The 23,525-nt window shown below is 44.9% G+C and overlaps 1 protein-coding gene across 5 annotated transcripts in view; it reads left to right on the top strand.

Annotated features, from left to right (window-relative positions):
• The window catches only part of arhgef39 (Rho guanine nucleotide exchange factor (GEF) 39), a gene marked incomplete in the record, with an annotated part of 179,260 nt that overhangs the window by 152,612 nt on the left and 3,123 nt on the right, over positions 1–23,525 (top strand). For all 5 annotated transcript variants that reach the window (XR_003877491.1, XR_003877494.1, XR_003877493.1 and 2 more), the window contains 2 exon segments: positions 15,152–15,240; positions 22,805–23,059. Coding sequence is in view for 1 of the 5 variants with exons in the window: in XM_029749033.1 (XP_029604893.1) it covers positions 15,152–15,240; positions 22,805–23,059 (344 nt within the window).

Here is a 23,525-nt window from a genome sequence, read left to right as displayed (position 1 = left end):
CTCTCTCTCTCTCCTTAGAGACACCATGTAAACTATCACTATCTAATACCAGGTCTATAGACCTCTCTCTCTCTCTCTCTCTTAGAGACACCATGTAAACTATCACTATCTAATCCACAGGTCTATAGACTCTCTCTCTCTCTCTCTTAGACCCATGTAAACTATCACTATCTAATACCAGGTCTATAGACCTCTCTCTCTCTCTCCTTAGAGACACCATGTAAACTATCACTATCTAATACCAGGTCTATAGACCTCTCTCTCTCTCTCCTTAGAGACACCATGTAAACTATCACTATCTACTACCAGGTCTATAGACCTCTCTCTCTCTCTCCTTAGAGGACACCATGTAAACTATCACTATCTAATACCAGGTCTAGACCTCTCTCTCTCTTAGAGACACATGTAAACTATCACTATCTAATACCAGTCTATAGACCTCTCTCCTAGAGACCCATGTAAACTATCACTATCTAATACCAGTCTATAGACCTCTCTCTCATCCTTAGAGACCCATGTAAACTATCACTATCTAATACCAGGTCTATAGACCTCTCTCTCCTTAGAGACACCATGTAAACTATCACTATCTAATACCAGGTCTATAGACCTCTCTCTCTCTCTCCTTAGAGACACCATGTAAACTATCACTATCTAATACCAGGTCTATAGACCTCTCTCTCTCCTTAGAGACACCATGTAAACTATCACTATCTAATACCAGGTCTATAGACCTCTCTCTCTCCTTAGAGACACCATTGTAAACTATCACTATCTAATACCAGGTCTATACCTCTCTCTCTCCTTAGAGACACCATGTAAACTATCACTATCTAATACCAGGTCTATAGACCTCTCTCTCTCTCCTTAGAGACACCATGTAAACTATCACTATCTAATACCAGGTCTATAGACCTCTCTCTCTCCTTAGAGACACCATGTAAACTATCACTATCTAATACCAGGTCTATAGACCTCTCTCTCTCTCCTTAGAGACACCATGTAAACTATCACTATCTAATACCAGGTCTATAGACCTCTCTCTCTCTCTGCTTAGAGACACCATGTAAACTATCACTATCTACTACCAGGTCTATAGACCTCTCTCTCTCCTTAGAGACACCATGTAAACTATCACTATCTAATACCAGGTCTATAGACCTCTCTCTCTCCTTAGAGACACCATGTAAACTATCACTATCTAATACCAGGTCTATAGACCTCTCTCTCTCTCCTTAGAGACACCATGTAAACTATCACTATCTACTACCAGGTCTATAGACCTCTCTCTCTCCTTAGAGACACCATGTAAACTATCACTATCTAATACCAGGTCTATAGACCTCTCTCTCTCCTTAGAGACACCATGTAAACTATCACTATCTAATACCAGGTCTATAGACCCTCTCTCTCTCTCCGTAGAGACACCATGTAAACTATCACTATCTAATACCAGGTCTATAGACCTCTCTCTCTCCTTAGAGACACCATGTAAACTATCACTATCTAATACCAGGTCTATAGACCTCTCTCTCTCTCCTTAGAGACACCATGTAAACTATCACTATCTACTACCAGGTCTATAGACCTCTCTCTCTCTCCTTAGAGACACCATGTAAACTATCACTATCTAATACCAGGTCTATAGACCTCTCTCTCTCTCTCCTTAGAGACACCATGTAACTATCACTATCTAATACCAGGTCTATAGACCCTCTCTCCTCTCCTTAGAGACACCATGTAAACTATCACTATCTACTACCAAGGTCTATAGACCTCTCTCTCTCTCTCCTTAGAGGACACCATGTAACTATCACTATCTACTACCAGGTCTATAGACCTCTCTCTCTCCTTAGAGACACCATGTAAACTATCACTATCTAATACCAGGTCTATAGACCTCTCTCTCCCTTAGAGACACCATGTAAACTATCACTATCTACTACCAGGTCTATAGACCTCTCTCTCTCTCTCCTTAGAGACACCATGTAAACTATCACTATCTACTACCAGGTCTATAGACCTCTCTCTCTCCTTAGAGACACCATGTAAACTATCACTATCTAATACCAGGTCTATAGACCTCTCTCTCTCCTTAGAGACACCATGTAAACTATCACTATCTACTACCAGTCTATAGACCTCTCTCTCTCCTTAGAGACACCATGTAAACTATCACTATCTAATACCAGGTCTATAGACCTCTCTCTCTCTCTCTCTAGAGACACCATGTAACTATCACTACTAATACCAGGTCTATAGACCTCTCTCTCCTTAGAGACCCATGTAAACTATCACTATCTAATACCAGGTCTATAGACCTCTCTCTCTCCTTAGAGACACCATGTAAACTATCACTATCTAATACCAGGTCTATAGACCTCTCTCTCTCCTTAGAGACACCATGTAAACTATCACTATCTAATACCAGGTCTATAGACCTCTCTCTCTCTCCTTAGAGACACCATGTAAACTATCACTATCTAATACCAGGTCTATAGACCTCTCTCTCTCTCTCCTTAGAGACACCATGTAAACTATCACTATCTAATACCAGGTCTATAGACCTCTCTCTCTCCTTAGAGACACCATGTAAACTATCACTATCTAATACCAGGTCTATAGACCTCTCTCTCTCTCTCCTTAGAGACACCATGTAAACTATCACTATCCAATACCAGGTCTATAGACCTCTCTCTCCTTAGAGACACCATGTAAACTATCACTATCTAATACCAGGTCTATAGACCTCTCTCTCTCTCCTTAGAGACACCATGTAAACTATCACTATCTAATACCAGGTCTATAGACCTCTCTCTCCTTAGAGACACCATGTAAACTATTCACTATCTAATACCAGGTCTATAGACCTCTCTCTCCTCCTTAGAGACACCATGTAAACTATCACTATCTAATACCAGGTCTATAGACCTCTCTCTCTCTCCTTAGAGACACCATGTAAACTATCACTATCTAATACCAGGTCTATAGACCTCTCTCTCTCTCTCCTTAGAGACACCATGTAAACTATCACTATCTAATACCAGGTCTATAGACCTCTCTCTCTCTCTCCTTAGAGACACCATGTAAACTATCACTATCTAATACCAGGTCTATAGACCTCTCTCTCTCCTTAGAGACACCATGTAAACTATCACTATCTAATACCAGGTCTATAGACCTCTCTCTCTCCTTAGAGACACCATGTACACTATCACTATCTAATACCAGGTCTATAGACCTCTCTCTCTCTCCTTAGAGACACCATGTAAACTATCACTATCTAATACCAGGTCTATAGACCTCTCTCTCTCCTTAGAGACACCATGTAAACTATCACTATCTAATACCAGGTCTATAGACCTCTCTCCTTAGAGACACCATGTAAACTATCACTATCTAATACCAGTCTATACCTCTCTCTCTTAGAGACACCATGTAAACTATCACTATCTAATACCAGGTCTATAGACCTCTCTCTCTCTTCCTTGAGACACCATGTAAACTATCACTATAATACCAGGTCTATAGACCTCTTCTCTCTCTCCTTAGAGACACCATGTAAACTATCACATCTAATACCAGGTCTATAGACCTCTCTCTCTCCTTAGAGACACCATGTAAACTATCACTATCTAATACCAGGTCTATAGACCTCTCTCTCTCCTTAGAGACACCATGTAAACTATCACTATCTAATACCAGGTCTATAGACCTCTCTCTCCTTAGAGACACCATGTAAACTATCACTATCTAATACCAGGTCTATAGACCTCTCTCTCCTTAGAGACACCATGTAAACTATCACTATCTAATACCAGGTCTATAGACCTCTCTCCTTAGAGACACCATGTAAACTATCACTATCTAATACCAGGTCTATAGACCTCTCTCTCCTTAGAGACACCATGTAAACTATCACTATCTAATACCAGGTCTATAGACCTCTCTCTCTCCTTAGAGACACCATGTAAACTATCACTATCTAATACCAGGTCTATAGACCTCTCTCTCTCTCCTTAGAGACACCATGTAAACTATCACTATCTAATACCAGGTCTATAGACCTCTCTCTCTCCTTAGAGACACCATGTAAACTATCACTATCTAATACCAGGTCTATAGACCTCTCTCTCTCCTTAGAGACACCATGTAAACTATCACTATCTAATACCAGGTCTATAGACCTCTCTCTCTCCTTAGAGACACCATGTAAACTATCACTATCTAATACCAGGTCTATAGACCTCTCTCTCTCTCTCCTTAGAGACACCATGTAAACTATCACTATCTAATACCAGGTCTATAGACCTCTCTCTCTCTCCTTAGAGACACCATGTAAACTATCACTATCTAATACCAGGTCTATAGACCTCTCTCTCTCCTGCTTAGAGACACCATGTAAACTATCACTATCTACTACCAGGGTCTATAGACCTCTCTCTCTCCTTAGAGACACCATGTAAACTATCACTATCTAATACCAGGTCTATAGACCTCTCTCTCTCCTAGAGGACACCATGAAACTATCACTATCTAATACCAGGTCTATAGACCTTCTCTCTCTCTCCTTAGAGACACCATGTAAACTATCACTATCTACTACCAGGTCTATAGACCTCTCTCTTCTCCTTAGAGACACCATGTAAACTATCACTATCTAATACCAGGTTCTATAGACCTCTCTCTCTCCTTAGAGACACCATGTAAACTATCACTATCTAATACCAGGTCTATAGACCTCTCTCTCTCTCTCCTTAGAGACACCATGTAAACTATCACTATCTAATACCAGGTCTATAGACCTCTCTCTCTCCTTAGAGACACCATGTAAACTATCACTATCTAATACCAGGTCTATAGACCTCTCTCTCTCTCCTTAGAGACACCATGTAAACTATCACTATTCTACTACCAGGTCTATAGACCTCTCTCTCTCCTTAGAGACACCATGTAAACTATCACTATCTAATACCAGGTCTATAGACCTCTCTCTCTCTCCTTAGAGACACCATGTAAACTATCACTATCTAATACCAGGTCTATAGACCTCTCTCTCTCTCCTTAGAGACACCATGTAAACTATCACTATCTACTACCAGGTCTATAGACCTCTCTCTCTCTCTCCTTAGAGACACCATGTAAACTATCACTATCTACTACCAGGTCTATAGACCTCTCTCTCTGCCTTTAGAGACACCATGGTAAACTATCACTATCTAATACCAGGTCTATAGACCTCTCTCTCTCTCCTTAGAGACACCATGTAAACTATCACTATCTACTACCAGGTCTATAGACCTCTCTCTCTCTCCTTAGAGACACATGAAACTATCACTATCTACTACCAGGTCTATAGACCTCTCTCTCTCCTTAGAGACACCATGTAAACTATCACTATCTAATACCAGGTCTATAGACCTCTCTCTCTCCTTAGAGACACCATGTAAACTATCACTATCTACTACCAGGTCTATAGACCTCTCTCTCTCCTTAGAGACACCATGTAAACTATCACTATCTAATACCAGGTCTATAGACCTCTCTCTCTCTCTCCTTAGAGACACCATGTAAACTATCACTATCTAATACCAGGTCTATAGACCTCTCTCTCCTTAGAGACACCATGTAAACTATCACTATCTAATACCAGGTCTATAGACCTCTCTCTCTCCTTAGAGACACCATGTAAACTATCACTATCTAATACCAGGTCTATAGACCTCTCTCTCTCCTTAGAGACACCATGTAAACTATCACTATCTAATACCAGGTCTATAGACCTCTCTCTCTCTCTCCTTAGAGACACCATGTAAACTATCACTATCTAATACCAGGTCTATAGACCTCTCTCTCTCTCTCCTTAGAGACACCATGTAAACTATCACTATCTAATACCAGGTCTATAGACCTCTCTCTCTCCTTAGAGACACCATGTAAACTATCACTATCTAATACCAGGTCTATAGACCTCTCTCTCTCTCCTTAGAGACACCATGTAAACTATCACTATCCAATACCAGGTCTATAGACCTCTCTCTCCTTAGAGACACCATGTAAACTATCACTATCTAATACCAGGTCTATAGACCTCTCTCTCTCTCTCCTTAGAGACACCATGTAAACTATCACTATCTAATACCAGGTCTATAGACCTCTCTCTCTCCTTAGAGACACCATGTAAACTATCACTCTCTAATACCAGGTCTATAGGACCTCTCTCTCTCCTTAGAGACACCATGTAAACTATCACTATCTAATACAGGTCTATAGACCTCTCTCTCTCTCCTTAGAGACACATGTAACTATCACTATCTAATACCAGGTCTATAGACCTCTCTCTCTCTCTCTCTAGAGACACCATGTAAACTATCACTATCTAATACCAGGTCTATAGACCTCTCTTCTCTCTCCCTTAGAGCACCATGTAAACTATCACTATCTAATACCAGTCTATAGACCTCTCTCTCTCCTAGAGACACCATGTAAACTATCACTATCTAATACCAGGTCTATAGACCTCTCTCTCTCCTTAGAGACACCAGTAAACTATCACTATCTATACCAGGTCTATAGACCTCTCTCTCTCTCATAGAGACACCATGTAACTATCACTATCTAATACCGGCTATAGACCCTCTCTCTCTCCTTAGAGACACCATGTAAACTATCACTATCTAATACCAGGTCTATAGACCTCTCTCCTTAGAGACACCATGTAAACTATCACTATCTAATACCAGGTCTATAGACCCTCTCTCTCCTTAGAGACACCATGTAAACTATCACTATCTAATACCAGGTCTATAGACCTCTCTCTCTCTCTCTCCTTAGAGACACCATGTAAACTATCACTATCTAATACCAGGTCTATAGACCTCTCTCTCTCCTTAGAGACACCATGTAAACTATCACTATCTAATACCAGGTCTATAGACCTCTCTCTCTCTCTCTCCTTAGAGACACCATGTAAACTATCACTATCTAATACCAGGTCTATAGACCTCTCTCTCTCTCTCTCCTTAGAGACACCATGTAAACTATCACTATCTAATACCAGGGTCTATAGACCTCTCTCTCCTTAGAGACACCATGTAAACTATCACTATCTAATACCAGGTCTATAGACCTCTCTCTCTCCTTAGAGACACCATGTAAACTATCACTATCTAATACCAGGTCTATAGACCTCTCTCTCTCTCTCACATAAACACCCGGGGTCCTTGTCATCTCTGACCCGGGTAGTTTTCTGTTCTGTGGACTGCATTCTGTCTCAATTGGGACCCTTTTGTCAATATAGTGCACTACTTTTGACCAGGCCCCCTTTCGGAGGTGCACTATAAAGGGAATAGAGTGTCATTCAGGACACTGCCTGAGCCTGCAGGTAAATGGTAAAGGTCATTTAATATGTTGACAGTCTAATGCTGATACTCTCTAATGGGGTCCTGTCTGTCTGGTGTAAATACCCCTGTTCTGGGCCTGGGTAGACTCAGCTGGGCTGTCATTGGTCTGTCTGGTATAAAATACCCCTGTTCTGGACCTGGGTAGACTCAGCTGTCTTTGGTCTTTCTGGTGGAAAATAATGATAATGACCATTGTTGAGTCCAATGATAATGACTGTTGATTCAGGGTGATAATGACCTGTTGATTCAGGGTGGTAATGACTGGCGTTGATTCAGGGTGGTAATGACTGGCGTTGATTCAGGGTGGTAATGACTGGCGTTGATTCAGGGTGGTAATGACTGCCGTTGATTCAGGGTGGTAATGACTGGCGTTGATTCAGGGTGGTAATGACTGCCGTTGATTCAGGGTGGTAATGACTAGTGTTGATTCAGGGTGGTAATGACTGTTGTTGGTTCAGGGTGGTAATGACTGTTGTTGATTCAGGGTGGTAATGACTGGCGTTGGTTCAGGGTGGTAATGACTGTTGTTGGTTCAGGGTGGTAATGACTGTTGTTGGTTCAGGGTGGTAATGACTGTTGTTGATTCAGGCTGGTAATGACTGTTGTTGATTCAGGCTGGTAATGACTGTTGTTGATTCAGGGCGATAATGACTGATAATTTATCCTGGGAAAATACGGAAGGCAGAAAACTAATGGGGAATGAAAAGGAGATTATTGTGGACTACAGGAAAAGGAGGACTGAGCTCGCCCCCATTCTCATCGACGGGGCTGTATTGGAGCAGGTTGAGAGCTTCAAGTTCCTCGGTGTCCACATCACCAACAAACTAACATGGTCCAAACACACCAAGACAGCTGTGAAGAGGGCACGACAAAACCTATTCCCCCTCAGGAGACTGAAAAGATTTGGCATGTGTCCTTCGATCCTCAAAAAGTTTCTACAGCTGCACCATCGAGAGCATCCTGACTGGTTGCATCACTGCCTGGTATGGCAACTGCTCGGCCTCTGACCGCAAGGCACTGCAGAGGGTAGTGCGTATGGCTGAGTACATCACTGGGGCCAAGCTTCCTGCCATCCAGGACCTCTATACCAGGCGGTGTCAGAGGAAGGCCCTAAAAATTGCCAAAGACTCCAGCCACCCAAGTCATAGACTGTTCTCTCTGCCACCGCATGGCAAGTGATACCGGAGCGCCAAGTCTAGGTCCAAGAGGCTTCTAAACAGCTTCTACCCCCAAGCCATAAGACTCCTGAACATCTAATCAAGTGACTACCCAGACCATTTGCATTGCCCCCCCCCCCCCCCCCTCTTTACGCCGCTGCTATTCTCTGTTATTATCTACTCTACCTACATGTACATATTACATCAACTAACCGGTGCCCCCGCACATTGACTCTGTACCGGTACCCCCTGTAAATAGCCTCCACATTTACTCTGTACCGTAACCCCCTGTATATAGCCTCCACATTGACTCTGTACCGGTACCCCCTGTATATAGCCTCCACATTGACTCTGTACCGGTACCCCCTGTATATAGCCTCCACATTGACTCTGTACCGGTACCCCCGTATATAGCCTCCACATTGACTCTGTACCGGTACCCCCTGTATATAGCCTCCACATTGACTCTGTACCGGTACCCCCTGTATATAGCCTCCACATTGACTCTGTACCGGTACCCCCTGTATATAGCCTCCACATTGACTCTGTACCGGTACCCCTGTATATAGCCTCCACATTGACTCTGTACCGGTACCCCCTGTATATAGCCTCCACATTGACTCTGTACCGGTACCCCTGTATATAGCCTCCACATTGACTCTGTACCGGTACCCCCTGTATATAGCCTCCACATTGACTCTGTACCGGTACCCCTGTATATAGCCTCCACATTGACTCTGTACCGGTACCCCCTGTATATAGCCTCCACATTGACTCTGTACCGGTACCCCCTGTATATAGCCTCCACATTGACTCTGTACCGGTACCCCCTGTATATAGCCTCCACATTGACTCTGTACTCGGTACCCCCCTGTATATAGCCTCCACATTGACTCTGTACCGGTACCCCCCTGTATATAGCCCTCCACATTGACTCTGTACCGGTACCCCCCTGTATATAGCCTCCACAATTGACTCTGTACCGGTACCCCCTGTATATAGCCTCCACATTGACTCTGTACCGTAACACCCTGTATATAGCCTCCACATTGACTCTGTACCGGTACCCCCTGTATATAGCCTCCACATTGACTCTGTACCGTACCCCCCCTGTATATAGTCCTCTCCACATTGACTCTGTACCGGTACCCCCTGTATATAGCCTCCACATTGACTCTGTACCGGTACCCCCTGTATATAGCCTCCACATTGACTCTGTACCGGTACCCCCTGTATATAGCCTCCACATTGACTCTGTACCGGTACCGCCCTGTATATAGCCTCCACATTGACTTCTGTACCGGTACCCCTGTATATAGCCTCCACATTGACTCCTGTACCGGTACCCCCTGTTATATAGTCTCCACATTGACTCGTACCGGTACCCCCCTGTATATAGCACTCCACATTGAACTCTTGTACGGTACCCCCTGTATATACCTCCACATTGACTCTGTACCGGTAACCCCCCTTATAATAGCCTCCACATTGACTCTGTACCGGTACCCCCCTGTATATAGCCTCCACATTGACTCTGTACCGGTACCCCCTGTATATAGCCTCCACATTGACTCTGTACCGGTACCCCCTGTATATGGCCTCCACATTGACTCTGTACTGGTACCCCTGTATATAGCCTCCACATTGACTCTGTACCGGTACCCCCCCTGTATATAGCCTCCACATTGACTCTGTAACGGTACCCCCTGTATATAGCCTCCACATTGACTCTGTAACGGTACCCCCTGTATATAGCCTCCACATTGACTCTGTACGGTACCCCCCGTATATAGCCTCCACATTGACTCTGTACTGGTACCCCCCTGTATATAGCCTCACATTGACTCTGTACCTGTACCCCCTGTATATCCTCCACATTGACTCTGTACAGGTACCCCCTGTATATAGCCTCCACATTGACTCTGTACCGGTACCCCCCCTGTATATAGCCCACATTGACTCTGTACGGTTACCCCCTGTATATAGCCTCCACATTGACTCTGTACCGGTACCCCCTGTATATAGCCTCCACATTGACTCTGTAGCCGGATACCCCCTGTATATATAGCTCCACATTGACTCTGTACCGGTACCCCCTGTATATAGCCTCCACATTGACTCTGTACCTGGTGACCCCCTGTCTATAGCCTCCACTTGACTCTGTACTGTACCCCCTGTATATAGCCTCCACATTGATCTGTACCGGTACCCCCCTGTATATAGCCTCCACATTGACTCTGTACTGGTACCCCCTGTATATAGCCTCCACATTGACTCTGTACCCGTACCCCCCTGTATATAGGCCTCCACATTGACTCTGTACCGTACCCCCCTGTATATAGCCTCCACATTGACTCTGTACTGGTACCCCCCTGTATATAGCCTCCACATTGACTCTGTACCGTACCCCCCTGTAATAGCCTCCACATTGACTCTGTACCGGTACCCCCTGTATATAGCCTTCCACATTGACTCTGTACCGGTACCCCCTGTATATAGCCTCCACATTGACTCTGTACGGTACCCCCTGTATATAGCCTCCACATTGACTCTGTACCGGTACCCCCGGTATATAGCTCCACATTGACTCTGTACCGGTACCCCCTGTATATAGCCCTCCACATTGACTCTGTACCGGTACCCCCTGTATATAAGCCTCCACATTGAGCTCTGTACCGGTACCCCCTGTATATAGCCTCCACATTGACTCTGTACCGGTACCCCCTGTATATAGCCTCCACATTGACTCTGTACCGATACCCCCTGTATATAGCCTCCACATTGACTCTGTACCGGTACCCCCCTGTATATAGCCTCCACATTGACTCTGTACCGGTACCCCCTGTATATAGCCTCCACATTGACTCTGTACCGGTACCCCCCTGTATATAGCCTCCACATTGACTCTGTACCGGTACCACCCTGTATATAGCCTCCACATTGACTCTGTACCGGTACCCCCCTGTATATAGCCTCCACATTGACTCTGTACCGGTACCCCCTGTATATAGCCTCCACATTGACTCTGTACCGGTACCCCCTGTATAGCCTCCACATTGACTCTGTACCGGTACCCCCTGTATATAGCCTCCACATTGACTCTGTACCGGTACCCCCTGTATATAGCCTCCACATTGACTCTGATACCGTTACACACTGGCATATAGCCTCCACATTGACTCTGTTACCGGTTACACCCTGTATATAGTCTCCACATTGACTCTGTACCGGTACCCCCCGTATATAGCCTCCACATGAACTCTGTACCGGTACCCCCTGTATATAGCCTCCACATTGACTCTGTACCGGTACCCCCCTGTATATAGCCTCCACATTGACTCTGTACCGATACCCCCTGTATATAGCCTCCACATTGACTCTGTACCGGTACCCCCCTGTACTATAGCCTCCACATTGACTCTGTACCGGACCCCTGTATATAGCCTCCACATTGACTCTGTACCGTAATACCCTGTATATCGCCTTTCCCCACATTGACTCTGTACTGGTACCCCCCTGTATATAGCCTCCACATTGACTCTGTACCGGTACCCCCTTGTATATACCTCCACATTGACCTCTGTACCGCGTACCCCCCTGTATATAGCCTCCACATTGACTCTGTACCGTAACACCCTGTATATAGCCTCCACATTGACTCTGTACCGGTACCCCCTGTATATAGCCTCCACATTGACTCTGTACCGGTACCCCCCTGTATATAGCCTCCACATTGACTCTGTACCTGTACCCCCTGTATATAGTCTCCACATTGACTCTGTACCGGTACCCCCTGTATATAGCCTCCACATTGACTCTGTACCGTAATACCCTGTATATAGCCTCCACATTGACTCTGTACTGGTACCCCCCTGTATATAGCCTCCACATTGACTCTGTACCGGTACCCCCTGTATATAGCCTCCACATTGACTCTGTACCGGTACCCCCTGTTTATAGTCTCGTTATTGTTATTTTACTGCTGCTCTTTAAATACTTGTTACTTTTATTTCTTATTCGTTTTTGTATTTTTTAAACTTTATTGTTGGTTAAGGGCTGGTAAGTAAGCATTTCACTGTAATACCTGTTGTATTCAGCATTTCACTGTAATACCTGTTGTATTCAGCATTTCACTGTAATACCTGTAGTATTCGGCATTTCACTGTAATACCTGTTGTATTCGGCATTTCACTGTAATACCTGTTGTATTCGGCATTTCACTGTAATACCTGTTGTATTCGGCATTTCACTGTAATACCTGTTGTATTCGGCATTTCACTGTAATACCTGTTGTATTCGGCATTTCACTGTAATACCTGTTGTATTCGGCATTTCACTGTAATACCTGTTGTATTTGGCATTTCACTGTAATACCTGTTGTATTCGGCATTTCACTGTAATACCTGTTGTATTCGGCATTTCACTGTAATACCTGTTGTATTCGGCATTTCACTGTAATACCTGTTGTATTCGGCATTTCACTGTAATACCTGTTGTATTCGGCATTTCACTGTAATACCTGTTGTATTCGGCATTTCACTGTAATACCTGTTGTATTCGGCATTTCACTGTAATACCTGTTGTATTCAGCATTTCACTGTAATACCTGTTGTATTCGGCATTTCACTGTAATACCTGTTGTATTCGGCATTTCACTGTAATACCTGTTGTATTCGGCATTTCACTGTAATACCTGTTGTATTCGGCATTTCACTGTAATACCTGTAGTATTCGGCATTTCACTGTAATACCTGTTGTATTCGGCATTTCACTGTAATACCTGTTGTATTCGGCATTTCACTGTAATACCTGTTGTATTCGGCATTTCACTGTAATACCTGTTGTATTCGGCATTTCACTGTAATACCTGTTGTATTCGGCATTTCACTGTAATACCTGTAGTATTCAGCATTTCACTGTAATACCTGTTGTATTCGGCATTTCACTGTAATACCTGTTGTATTCAGCATTTCACTGTAATACCTGTTGTATTCGGCATTTCACTGTAATACCTGTTGTATTCATATACAGAGAGGACATCCATCTGTCTCCTCTACTGTATCCTCATATACAGAGAGGACATCCATCTGTCTCCTCTAGCCTCATATACAGAGAGGACATCCATCTGTCTCCTCTAGCCTCATATACAGAGAGGACATCCATCTGTCTCCTCTAGCCTCATATACAGAGAGGACATCCATCTGTCTCCTCTAGCCTCATATACAGAGAGGACATCCATCTGTCTCCTCTAGCCTCATATACAGAGAGGACATCCATCTGTCTCCTCTAGCCTCAAACACAGAGAGGACATCCATCTGTCTCCTCCAGCCTCATATACAGAGAGGACATCCATCTGTCTCCTCTAGCCTCATATACAGAGAGGACATCCATCTGTCTCCTCTATCCTCATATACAGAGAGGACATCCATCTGTCTCCTCTACCCTCATATACAGAGAGGACATCCATCTGTCTCCTCTACCCTCATATACAGAGAGGACATCCATCTGTCTCCTCTACCCTCATATACAGACAGGACATCCATCTGTCTCCTCTACCCTCATATACAGAGAGGACATCCATCTGTCTCCTCTAGCCTCATATACAGAGAGGACATCCATCTGTCTCCTCTAGCCTCATATACAGAGAGGACATCCATCTGTCTCCTCTACCCTCATATACAGAGAGGACATCCATCTGTCTCCTCTACCCTCATATACAGAGAGGACATCCATCTGTCTCCTCTACCCTCATATACAGAGAGGACATCCATCTGTCTCCTCTAGCCTCATATACAGAGAGGACATCCATCTGTCTCCTCTAGCCTCATATACAGAGAGGACATCCATCTGTCTCCTCTAGCCTCATATACAGAGAGGACATCCATCTGTCTCCTCTACCCTCATATACAGAGAGGACATCCATCTGTCTCCTCTAGCCTCATATACAGAGAGGACATCCATGTAGTCAGAGGTGTAAAACTAACAGATGACTCTCACAGTAATATGTTACTGTCTGAGGTGTTGGTGGTTTGTCTCTGGGTCTGCCCTGCCCTCTAGTGTTCAGGCTGGGTCATTGCAGCATCTCTTTGAATAAAGGAGATGAGGAACCTTACTGTAATACGGTATCCTAGTACAAGGATACAAATGTGAACAATATCTAGACTTCTAGACATTGATTGAGAAAGGCTGTAGAGGAAGCTGGAAGAACCCCAGCCATTTCCTGACAGACCGGCTGAGAGGAACAGACAGACTCTCCCTCCCTCCTCCTCTCTCCCTCCCTCCTCCTCTCTCCCCTCTCCCTCCCTCCTCCTCTCCCCTCAGTCTCACTTTTCTCTCTATATCCCTAACACCCCTCTCCCTCCCTCCTTTTCTCCCTCCCTCCCTCCTTCTCTCTCCTTTTCCCTCCCTTACCCTCTCCCTCAGTCTCACTTCTCACTTTATGTCCCTAACCCCATCTCTGTCTCCTCTCCCTCCCTCCTTCTCTCTCCTTTTCCCTCCCTTACCCTCTTTATGTCCCTAACCCCCATCTCTGTCTCCTCTCTCTCTCCTCCATGTTTCTCTCCTACTCATCCCTGTCTTTTTCTCTTCTAGTTGACCTTCCCTAAAGCCAAGCTGCTGCTGATGTCCAGCGACCAGGAAGATATCAACGACTGGTATTACAGCCTGAGCTCTGCTGTAGGGTACGTTAACACAGACACCCCATCTCCCTCTATCTATCCATCTCTCCCTCTCTATCTCTGTCTCTCCCTCTATCTATCTATCTATCTATCTATCTATCTATCTATCTATCTCTCTCTCCCTCTGTCTCTCGCTCTCTCTCCCTCTCTCTCTCTCTCTCTCTCTCTCTCCATCTCCATCTCTATCTCTCTCTCTCGCTCTCTCTCCCTCTCTCTCTCTCTCTCTCTCTCTCTCTCATCTCTATCTCTCCCTCTCTCTCTCTCTCTCCATCTCTCTCTCTCTCTCCATCTCTCTCTCCCTCTCTCTCTCTCTCTCTCCCTCTATCTCTCTCTATCTATCTATCTATCTATATCTCTCTCTATCTATCTATCTCTCTCTCTCTATCTCTCTCTCCATCTCTATCTCTCCATCTCTATCTCTCCCTCTCTCTCCATCTCTCCATCTCTATCTCTCTCTCTCTCCCTCTCTCTCTCTGTCTCTCTCTCTCTATCTGTCTCTCTCTCGCTCTCTCTCCCTCTCCCTCTCTCCCTCTCTCTCTCTCTCTCTCCCTCTATCTCTCTCTATCTATCTATCTATATCTCTCTCTATCTATCTGTCTCTCTCTCTCTTGCTCTCTCTCCCTCTATCTCTCTCTCTATCTATCTATCTATCTATCTATCTATCTATCTCTCTCTCTCTCTCTCTCCATCTCTATCTCTCCATCTCTCTATCTTTCCATCTCTATCTCTCCCTCTCTCTCTCTCTCTATCTATCTATCTCTCTCTCTATCTCTCTCTCTCAATTCAATTCAATTCAATTCGCTTTATTGGCATGACGTAACAATGTACATATTGCCAAAGCTTACTTTGGATATTTACAATATAAAAATAGATAAAAATGAGAATCAAAAATTGTCAACGGGACAACAGTAACAACAATAACCAACGGTCAATATAACCATACATTCAACAATAACAATAATCATACAGTTGAGGACATGTGCAGGTTGATTGGTCTGTTAGACACTGTCCCTCATCTTATGGCAGGCAGCAATGTAGTGCGCTGCCAACACACAGCTCTCTGCGTCCTCCCCCAACAGGACGGGTAGCCTATCCTCATCAGAGAGGTCTTTGAAACCTTGAATAAGGGTTTCAAATTTGGGGAAATGACACTCTCTAATTGTTTTATATTTTTTACATTTTGTCAGGAAATGCAGCTCCGTCTCAGGTTCTGCTGTTGTGCAGTGGTTGCACAGCCTTTCCTCTACAGGGAGCCAGGTTTTCCTGTGTCTACCCTTCTCAATGGCAAGGCTGTGCTCACTGAGCCTGTACTTTGTCAAGGTTTTTCTAAGGTTTTGATCAGTAACCATGGTCAAATATTTAGCCATAGTGTACTGTCGATTTAGGGCCAGATAGCACTGCATTTTGCTTTGTGTTTGTGCTTGTGTTTCCCAATAAGCAATGTAGTTTTGTTTTGACTGTGTTGTAATTTGGTTTATTCTGATTGATTGGATGTTCTGGTCCTGAGGCTTCAGTGTGTTAGTAGAACAGGTTTGTGAACTCAGCCCCAGGACCAGCTGGATGAGGGGACTCTTTTCTTTGCTCAGCTCTTGGCATTGCAGGGCTTGGTAATGATATGAGAGGGAGTCACTGTATTTTAGATGTTTCCAAAACTTAATTGCTCTTTTTTGAGTTTTTATTATTAGTGGATATTGGCCTAATTCTGCCCTGCATGCATTGTTTGTAGTTTTCCTCTGGACACGTAGGAGAATCTTACAGAACTCTGCATATAGGGTTTCAATGGGGTGTTTGTCCCATTTGATGAAATCTTGTTTTGCAAGTGGACCCCACACCTCGCTGCCATAAAGTGCAATTGGTTCAATGACATATTCAATTAGTTTTAGCCAAATTTTAATAGGTATTTCAATTTGAATTTGCTTTTTAATGGCGTAGAATGCCCTGCGTGCTTTCTCTCTCAGTTCATTCACTGCCTCATTAAGGTGTCCAGTTGAGCTTATTTTTAAACCTAAGTAATTGTAGTGTGTACAGTACTCTATATATTTTGTACCAATTGAGAACTTTGGTCTAATTCCCTGAGATCTGGATCTTCTCTGGAAAATCATTATTTTAGTCTTTTTGGGGTTTACTGCCAGGGCCCAGGTCTGGCAATACTGCTCTAGCAGGTCCAGGCTCTGCTGTAGGCCAGGTGCTGTGGGTGACAGCAGGCATAGGTCATCTGCGAAGAGTAGGCATTTAACTTCTGAATTGTGGAGACTAACACCAGGGGCTGAGGATTTTTCTAGAATAGTGGCCAATTCGTTAATGTAAATATTGAAGAGTGCAGGGCTCAGATTGCAACCCTGACGAAGGCCCCGCCCCTGGTTAAAGAATTCTGTCCTTTTCTTACCAATTTTAATGCTGCACGTATTGCCAGTATACATTGATTTAATTATGTCATATGTTTTACCCCCTACACCACTTTCAATAACTTTGTAGAACAGTCCTGTATGCCAAATAGAATCAAATGCTTTTTGGAAGTCGATAAAGCAAGTGTATATTTTGGTATTATTTTGGTGGACATGTTTATCTATCAGGGTGTGTAAGGTGTAAATATGATCAGTTGTGCGATGTTTTGGTATAAATCCAATTTGGCTTTTACTCAAGACATTGTGCTTATTAAGGAAGTTTAGAACTCTTACATTGATGATACTACAGAAAACCTTCCCCAGGTTACTGTTCACACAAATGCCTCTGTAAATGTTTGGGTCAAATTTGTCTCCATTCTTAAAGATTGGGGTTATGAGTCCTTGATTCCAGATGTCAGGGAAATAACCTACACTCAGGATCAAATTAAACAATTTTAATATAGCCAATTGAAATTTTGCACTAGTGAGTTTGAGCATCTCATTTAGGATGCATCTCTCTCTCTCCATCTCTATCTCTCCATCTCTATTTCTCCATTTCTATCTCTCTCTATCTATCTCTCCCTCTCTCTCCATCTCTCCATCTCCATCTCTATCTCTATCTCTCTCTCTCCATCTCTATCTCTCCCTCTCTATCTATCTCTCTCTATCGCCCTCTCTCTCTCTATCGCCCTCTCTCTCTCTATCGCCCTCTCTATCTCTCCCGCTTGCTCGCTCGCTCTCTCTCGCTCTCTCACTCTCTCTATGATTTGAATGAAAAGTATTTTAATAAACAGGAAAAGGTGACTGTAGGAAGCGCTCATCATTTGAAATAGGTTACATGTCATATTAAACAGCATATAAACACTAAGTCAGGAGCCAGGCGGGGAGCCAGGCGGGGAGCCAGGCGGGGAGCCCGGCGGGGTGCCAGGCGGGGAGCCAGGCGGGGTGCCAGGCGGGGAGCCAGGCGGGGTGCCAGGCGGGGTGCCAGGCGGGGAGCTCAGCATTTAAAAAAAATACAACATTTGTTGTATTAAATCATTATAGTCTTTTAAATTAAACATATAGTATGTGACTTTATTTAGAATGAAATGAACAATACCTTCTTAGGCTCAGTGCCTTTTGAATTGGTTGTTAAAAACATGAGTTTGGTCAGAGTCTGTGTCTTCAGTCTGATGGTGTCTGGAGAGCAGGCCAGCAGCGGAGAATATGTTCCTTATTGAAAATAATCTGTCTTTTGTAAACTAGTGGCGCGAGGCTAAACTGAACATCTAGACTCAATAGTGAACTTTATGATAAAAGCAATACATTTGCCAGAGCCACTGGGGATGTTAAACACTTGGTGGGCTACTCTTACCTGGCTGGGTAGGGATGTTAAACACCTGGTGGGCCACTCTTACCTGGCTGGACAGGGATGTTAAACACCTGGTGGGCCACTCTTACCTGGCTGGACAGGGATGTTAAACACCTGGTGGGCCACTCTTACCTGGCTGGACAGGGATGTTAAACACCTGGTGGGCCACTCTTACCTGGCTGGGTTGGGATGTTAAACACCTGGTGGGCCACTCTTACCTGGCTGGACAGGGATGTTAAACACCTGGTGGGTCACTCTTACCTGGCTGGACAGGGATGTTAAACACCTGGTGGGTCACTCTTACCTGGCTGGACAGGGATGTTAAACACCTGGTGGGTCACTCTTACCTGGCTGGACAGGGATGTTAAACACCTGGTGGGTCACTCTTACCTGGCTGGGTAGGGATGTTAAACACCTGGTGGGCTACTCTTACCTGGCTGGACAGGGATGTTAAACACCTGGTGGGCCACTCTTACCTGGCTGGACAGGGATGTTAAACACCTGGTGGGTCACTCTTACCTGCCTGGACAGGGATGTTAAACACCTGGTGGGTCACTCTTACCTGGCTGGACAGGGATGTTAAACACCTGGTGGGTCACTCTTACCTGGCTGGACAGGGATGTTAAACACCTGGTGGGCCACTCTTACCTGGCTGGACAGGGATGTTAAACACCTGGTGGGCCACTCTTACCTGGCTGGACAGGGATGTTAAACACCTGGTGGGTCACTCTTACCTGGCTGGACAGGGATGTTAAACACCTGGTGGGCCACTCTTACCTGGCTGGACAGGGATGTTAAACACCTGGTGGGCCACTCTTACCTGGCTGGACAGGGATGTTAAACACCTGGTGGGTCACTCTTACCTGGCTGGGTAGGGATGTTAAACACCTGGTGGGCCACTCTTACCTGGCTGGACAGGGATGTTAAACACCTGGTGGGCCACTCTTACCTGGCTGGGTAGGGATGTTAAACACCTGGTGGGTCACTCTTACCTGGCTGGACAGGGATGTTAAACACCTGGTGGGTCACTCTTACCTGGCTGGACAGGGATGTTAAACACCTGGTTGGTCACTCTTACCTGGCTGGGTAGGGATGTTAAACACCTGGTGGGCCACTCTTACCTGGCTGGGTAGGGATGTTAAACACCTGGTGGGCCACTCTTACCTGGCTGGACAGGGATGTTAAACACCTGGTGGGTCACTCTTACCTGGCTGGACAGGGATGTTAAACACCTGGTGGGTCACTCTTACCTGGCTGGGTAGGGATGTTAAACACCTGGTGGGCCACTCTTACCTGGCTGGGTAGGGATGTTAAACACCTGGTGGGTCACTCTTACCTGGCTGGACAGGGATGTTAAACACCTGGTGGGCCACTCTTACCTGGCTGGGTAGGGATGTTAAACACCTGGTGGGCCACTCTTACCTGGCTGGACAGGGATGTTAAACACCTGGTGGGCCACTCTTACCTGGCTGGACAGGGATGTTAAACACCTGGTGGGTCACTCTTACCTGGCTGGACAGGGATGTTAAACACCTGGTTGGCTACTCTTACCTGGCTGGACAGGGATGTTGAACACCTGGTGGGCCACTCTTACCTGGCTGGGTAGGGATGTTAAACACCTGGTGGGCCACTCTTACCTGGCTGGGTAGGGATGTTAAACACCTGGTGGGCCACTCTTACCTGGCTGGACAGGGATGCTGAGTTGTTTTTTTGTTTTTCTATATTTAGGCCTACAGATTGTTGGGTAAAATAACCCAATCAAAACAGAAAGCTCCTTGAAAGAGAGAATTTCAGCCCTATTGTGACTATGATGATATCAGTGATAATCTACTATATAGATACAGTGCATTCATAAAGTATACAGACCCCTTCCCTTACACAGGTTTTTACGTTACGTCCTTATTCTCAAATGGATTAAATACATATTTTCCATCTATCTACACACAATACCCCGTAATGGGTCAAATGAAAACAGGTTTTTAGAAATGTCTAAATGTATTAAAAAATTAAAAACAGAAATAGCTTATTTACGTAAGTGTTCAGAGACCCTTTGTTATGAGACTTTGAAATTGAGCTCAGGTGTATCCTGTTTCCAGTGATCATCCTTGAGAAGTTTTTCACAACTTGATTGGAGTCCAGCTGTGGTAAATTTGGGATGACACACACCTGTCTCTAGAAGATCCCACAGTTGACAGCGCATTTCGGAGCAAAAACCAAGCCATGAGGTCCAAGGAATTGTTCGTAGAGCTCTGAGGCAGAGATCTGGAGAAGGGTACCAAAACATTGCTGCAGCATCAAAGGTCCCCAAGAACACAGTGGCCTCCATCATTCTTAAATGGAAGAAGTTTGGAACCACCAAGACTCTTCATAGAGCTGGCTGCCCAGCCAAACTGAGCAATCGGGGGAGAAGGGCCTTGGTCAGGGAGGTGACCAAGAACCCGATGGTCACTCTGACAGAGCTTCATAGTTAATCTGTGGAGACGGGAGAACCTTCCAGAAGGACAACCATCTCTGCAGCACTCCACCAATCAGGCATTTATGCTAGAGTGGCCAGACGGAAGCCACTCCTCATTAAAAGGCACATGACAGCCCACTTGGAGATTGCCAAAAGGCATCTAAAGATTCTCAGACCATGAGAAACAAGATTCTCTGGTCTGATGAAACCAAGATTGAACTCTTTGGCCTGAATGCCAAGTGTCACTTCTGGAGGAAACCTGGCACCATCCCTACGGTGAAGCATGATGATGGCAGCATCATGCTGTGGGGAAGTTTTTCAGTGGCAGGGACTGGGAGACTAGTCAGGATTGAGGGAAGGATGAACGGAGCAAAGTACAGAGAGATCCTTGATGAAAACCTGCTCCAGAGCACTCAGGACCTCAGACTGGGGCGAAGGTTCACCTTCCAACAGGACAACAACCCTAAGCACACAGCCAAGACAACGCAGGAGTGGCTTTGGGACAAGTCTCTGAATGTCCTTGAGTGGCCCAGCCAGAGCCCGGATTTGAACCAGATCGAACATCTCCAGAGAGACCTGAAAATAGCTTTCCATCTGTCCAAAGCCTGGCAGAATACTCAGTACTTAAGACCCCATTTTTTATATATTTATTTAACCTTTATTTAACTAGGCAAGTCAGTTAAGAACAAATTCTTATTTATAATGACAGCCTAGGAACAGTAGGTTAACTGCCTTGTCCACGGGCAGAACAACAGATTTTTACCTCGTCAGCTCGGGATTCGATCCAGCAACCTTTCGGTTACTGACCACTAGACTACCTGCCGCCCCCATTAATGACCCAAAGGAAAAGTCCAATATTAAGGTTAGATGACAGTGCCGGAAGTCAGTGATCAACACACGTTTTAAACTGTCATTTATTCTCACGTGATGTTCAGTCTCTCACTTCCAGTCATGTTGTAAGTGTATATTCTGTGTTGTCTGTTTTCTGAGCAGTCCGTTAAGGTCAAGGAGCACGGTGGCTCACCAGAGAAATGGTGTTACCGAGCACCTTGTTTTAGGGGGGACAATGAACACTATCTGTGATCCATTTCTGTTAGTCCAGTAATTGAAGTCTAACTCAACATTTTCTGCGTTGAAACAGTCTGTTGTTGTAATGTGTTGTCTGTGGTCTCTCCAGTCAGTTGTTGTAATGTGTTGTCTGTGGCCTCTCCAGTCAGTTGTTGTAATGTGTTGTCTGTGGTCTCCAGTCTGTTGTTGTTATGTGTTGTCTGTGGCCTCTCCAGTCAGTTGTTGTAATGTGTTGTCTGTGGTCTCCAGTCTGTTGTTGTTATGTGTTGTCTGTGGTCTCCAGTCAGTTGTTGTCTGTGGTCTCTCCAGTCAGTTGAAGTCCAGGAACACAGTGGTCCATCAGAGAGATGATCTGGTCAGGAGACCTCTACGCTGCTTTGTAGAGGACCAGAAGAACCAAACTACCCCCTCCACACCACCCACCACCACCCACGCCCCCACCACCCCCGGGAGGAAGAGGATGGTCCCCCCTCCACCCCAGACCCCCTCCACCTCCACTGCTCCAGCAGAAGCAGAGGGCAGTGCCTCCAAGAGGATGAAGCTGACTGAGGGACCAGCTGAGAGGTGGGTTCATACAGAATGTGCAATGTATGTATGTATGTATGTATGTATGTATGTATGTATGTATGTATGTATGTATGTATGTATGTATGTATGTATGTGATAATGCGGTCATTCAGAGGTGGGTGTCTTAGATCCAGGTGTGACTGGGTTATTGTATTGTAACATGATAGAAGACATGTAGAAGTCCTTCAGCCTTAGGATGGTACTAGAAGTAAGGACTGGAACCTAATATGAGGGTAAGATAAACCTAGTATAAGGAAATAACATGATAGTTTTAACACTTGAACAAAAGTCTCTCAGCCTCCTTGGGGGGCCAATAGAGGAGCAGTGAAACCTGGTAGGAGAATATGTTAACCGTATACTCCTGAACGAGGATGAACCGTTAGCCGTTAGCCGTATACTCCTGAACGATGATGAACCCTTAGCCGTTAGCCGTATACTCCTGAACGATGATGAACCGTTAACC

The sequence above is a fragment of the Salmo trutta genome, unplaced genomic scaffold (genome assembly GCF_901001165.1).
Source record: "Salmo trutta unplaced genomic scaffold, fSalTru1.1, whole genome shotgun sequence".
Classification (NCBI taxonomy): domain Eukaryota; kingdom Metazoa; phylum Chordata; class Actinopteri; order Salmoniformes; family Salmonidae; genus Salmo; species Salmo trutta.
The sequence above is the reverse complement of the archived record's forward strand: the minus strand, read 5'-3'. Positions and strand labels throughout refer to the sequence as shown.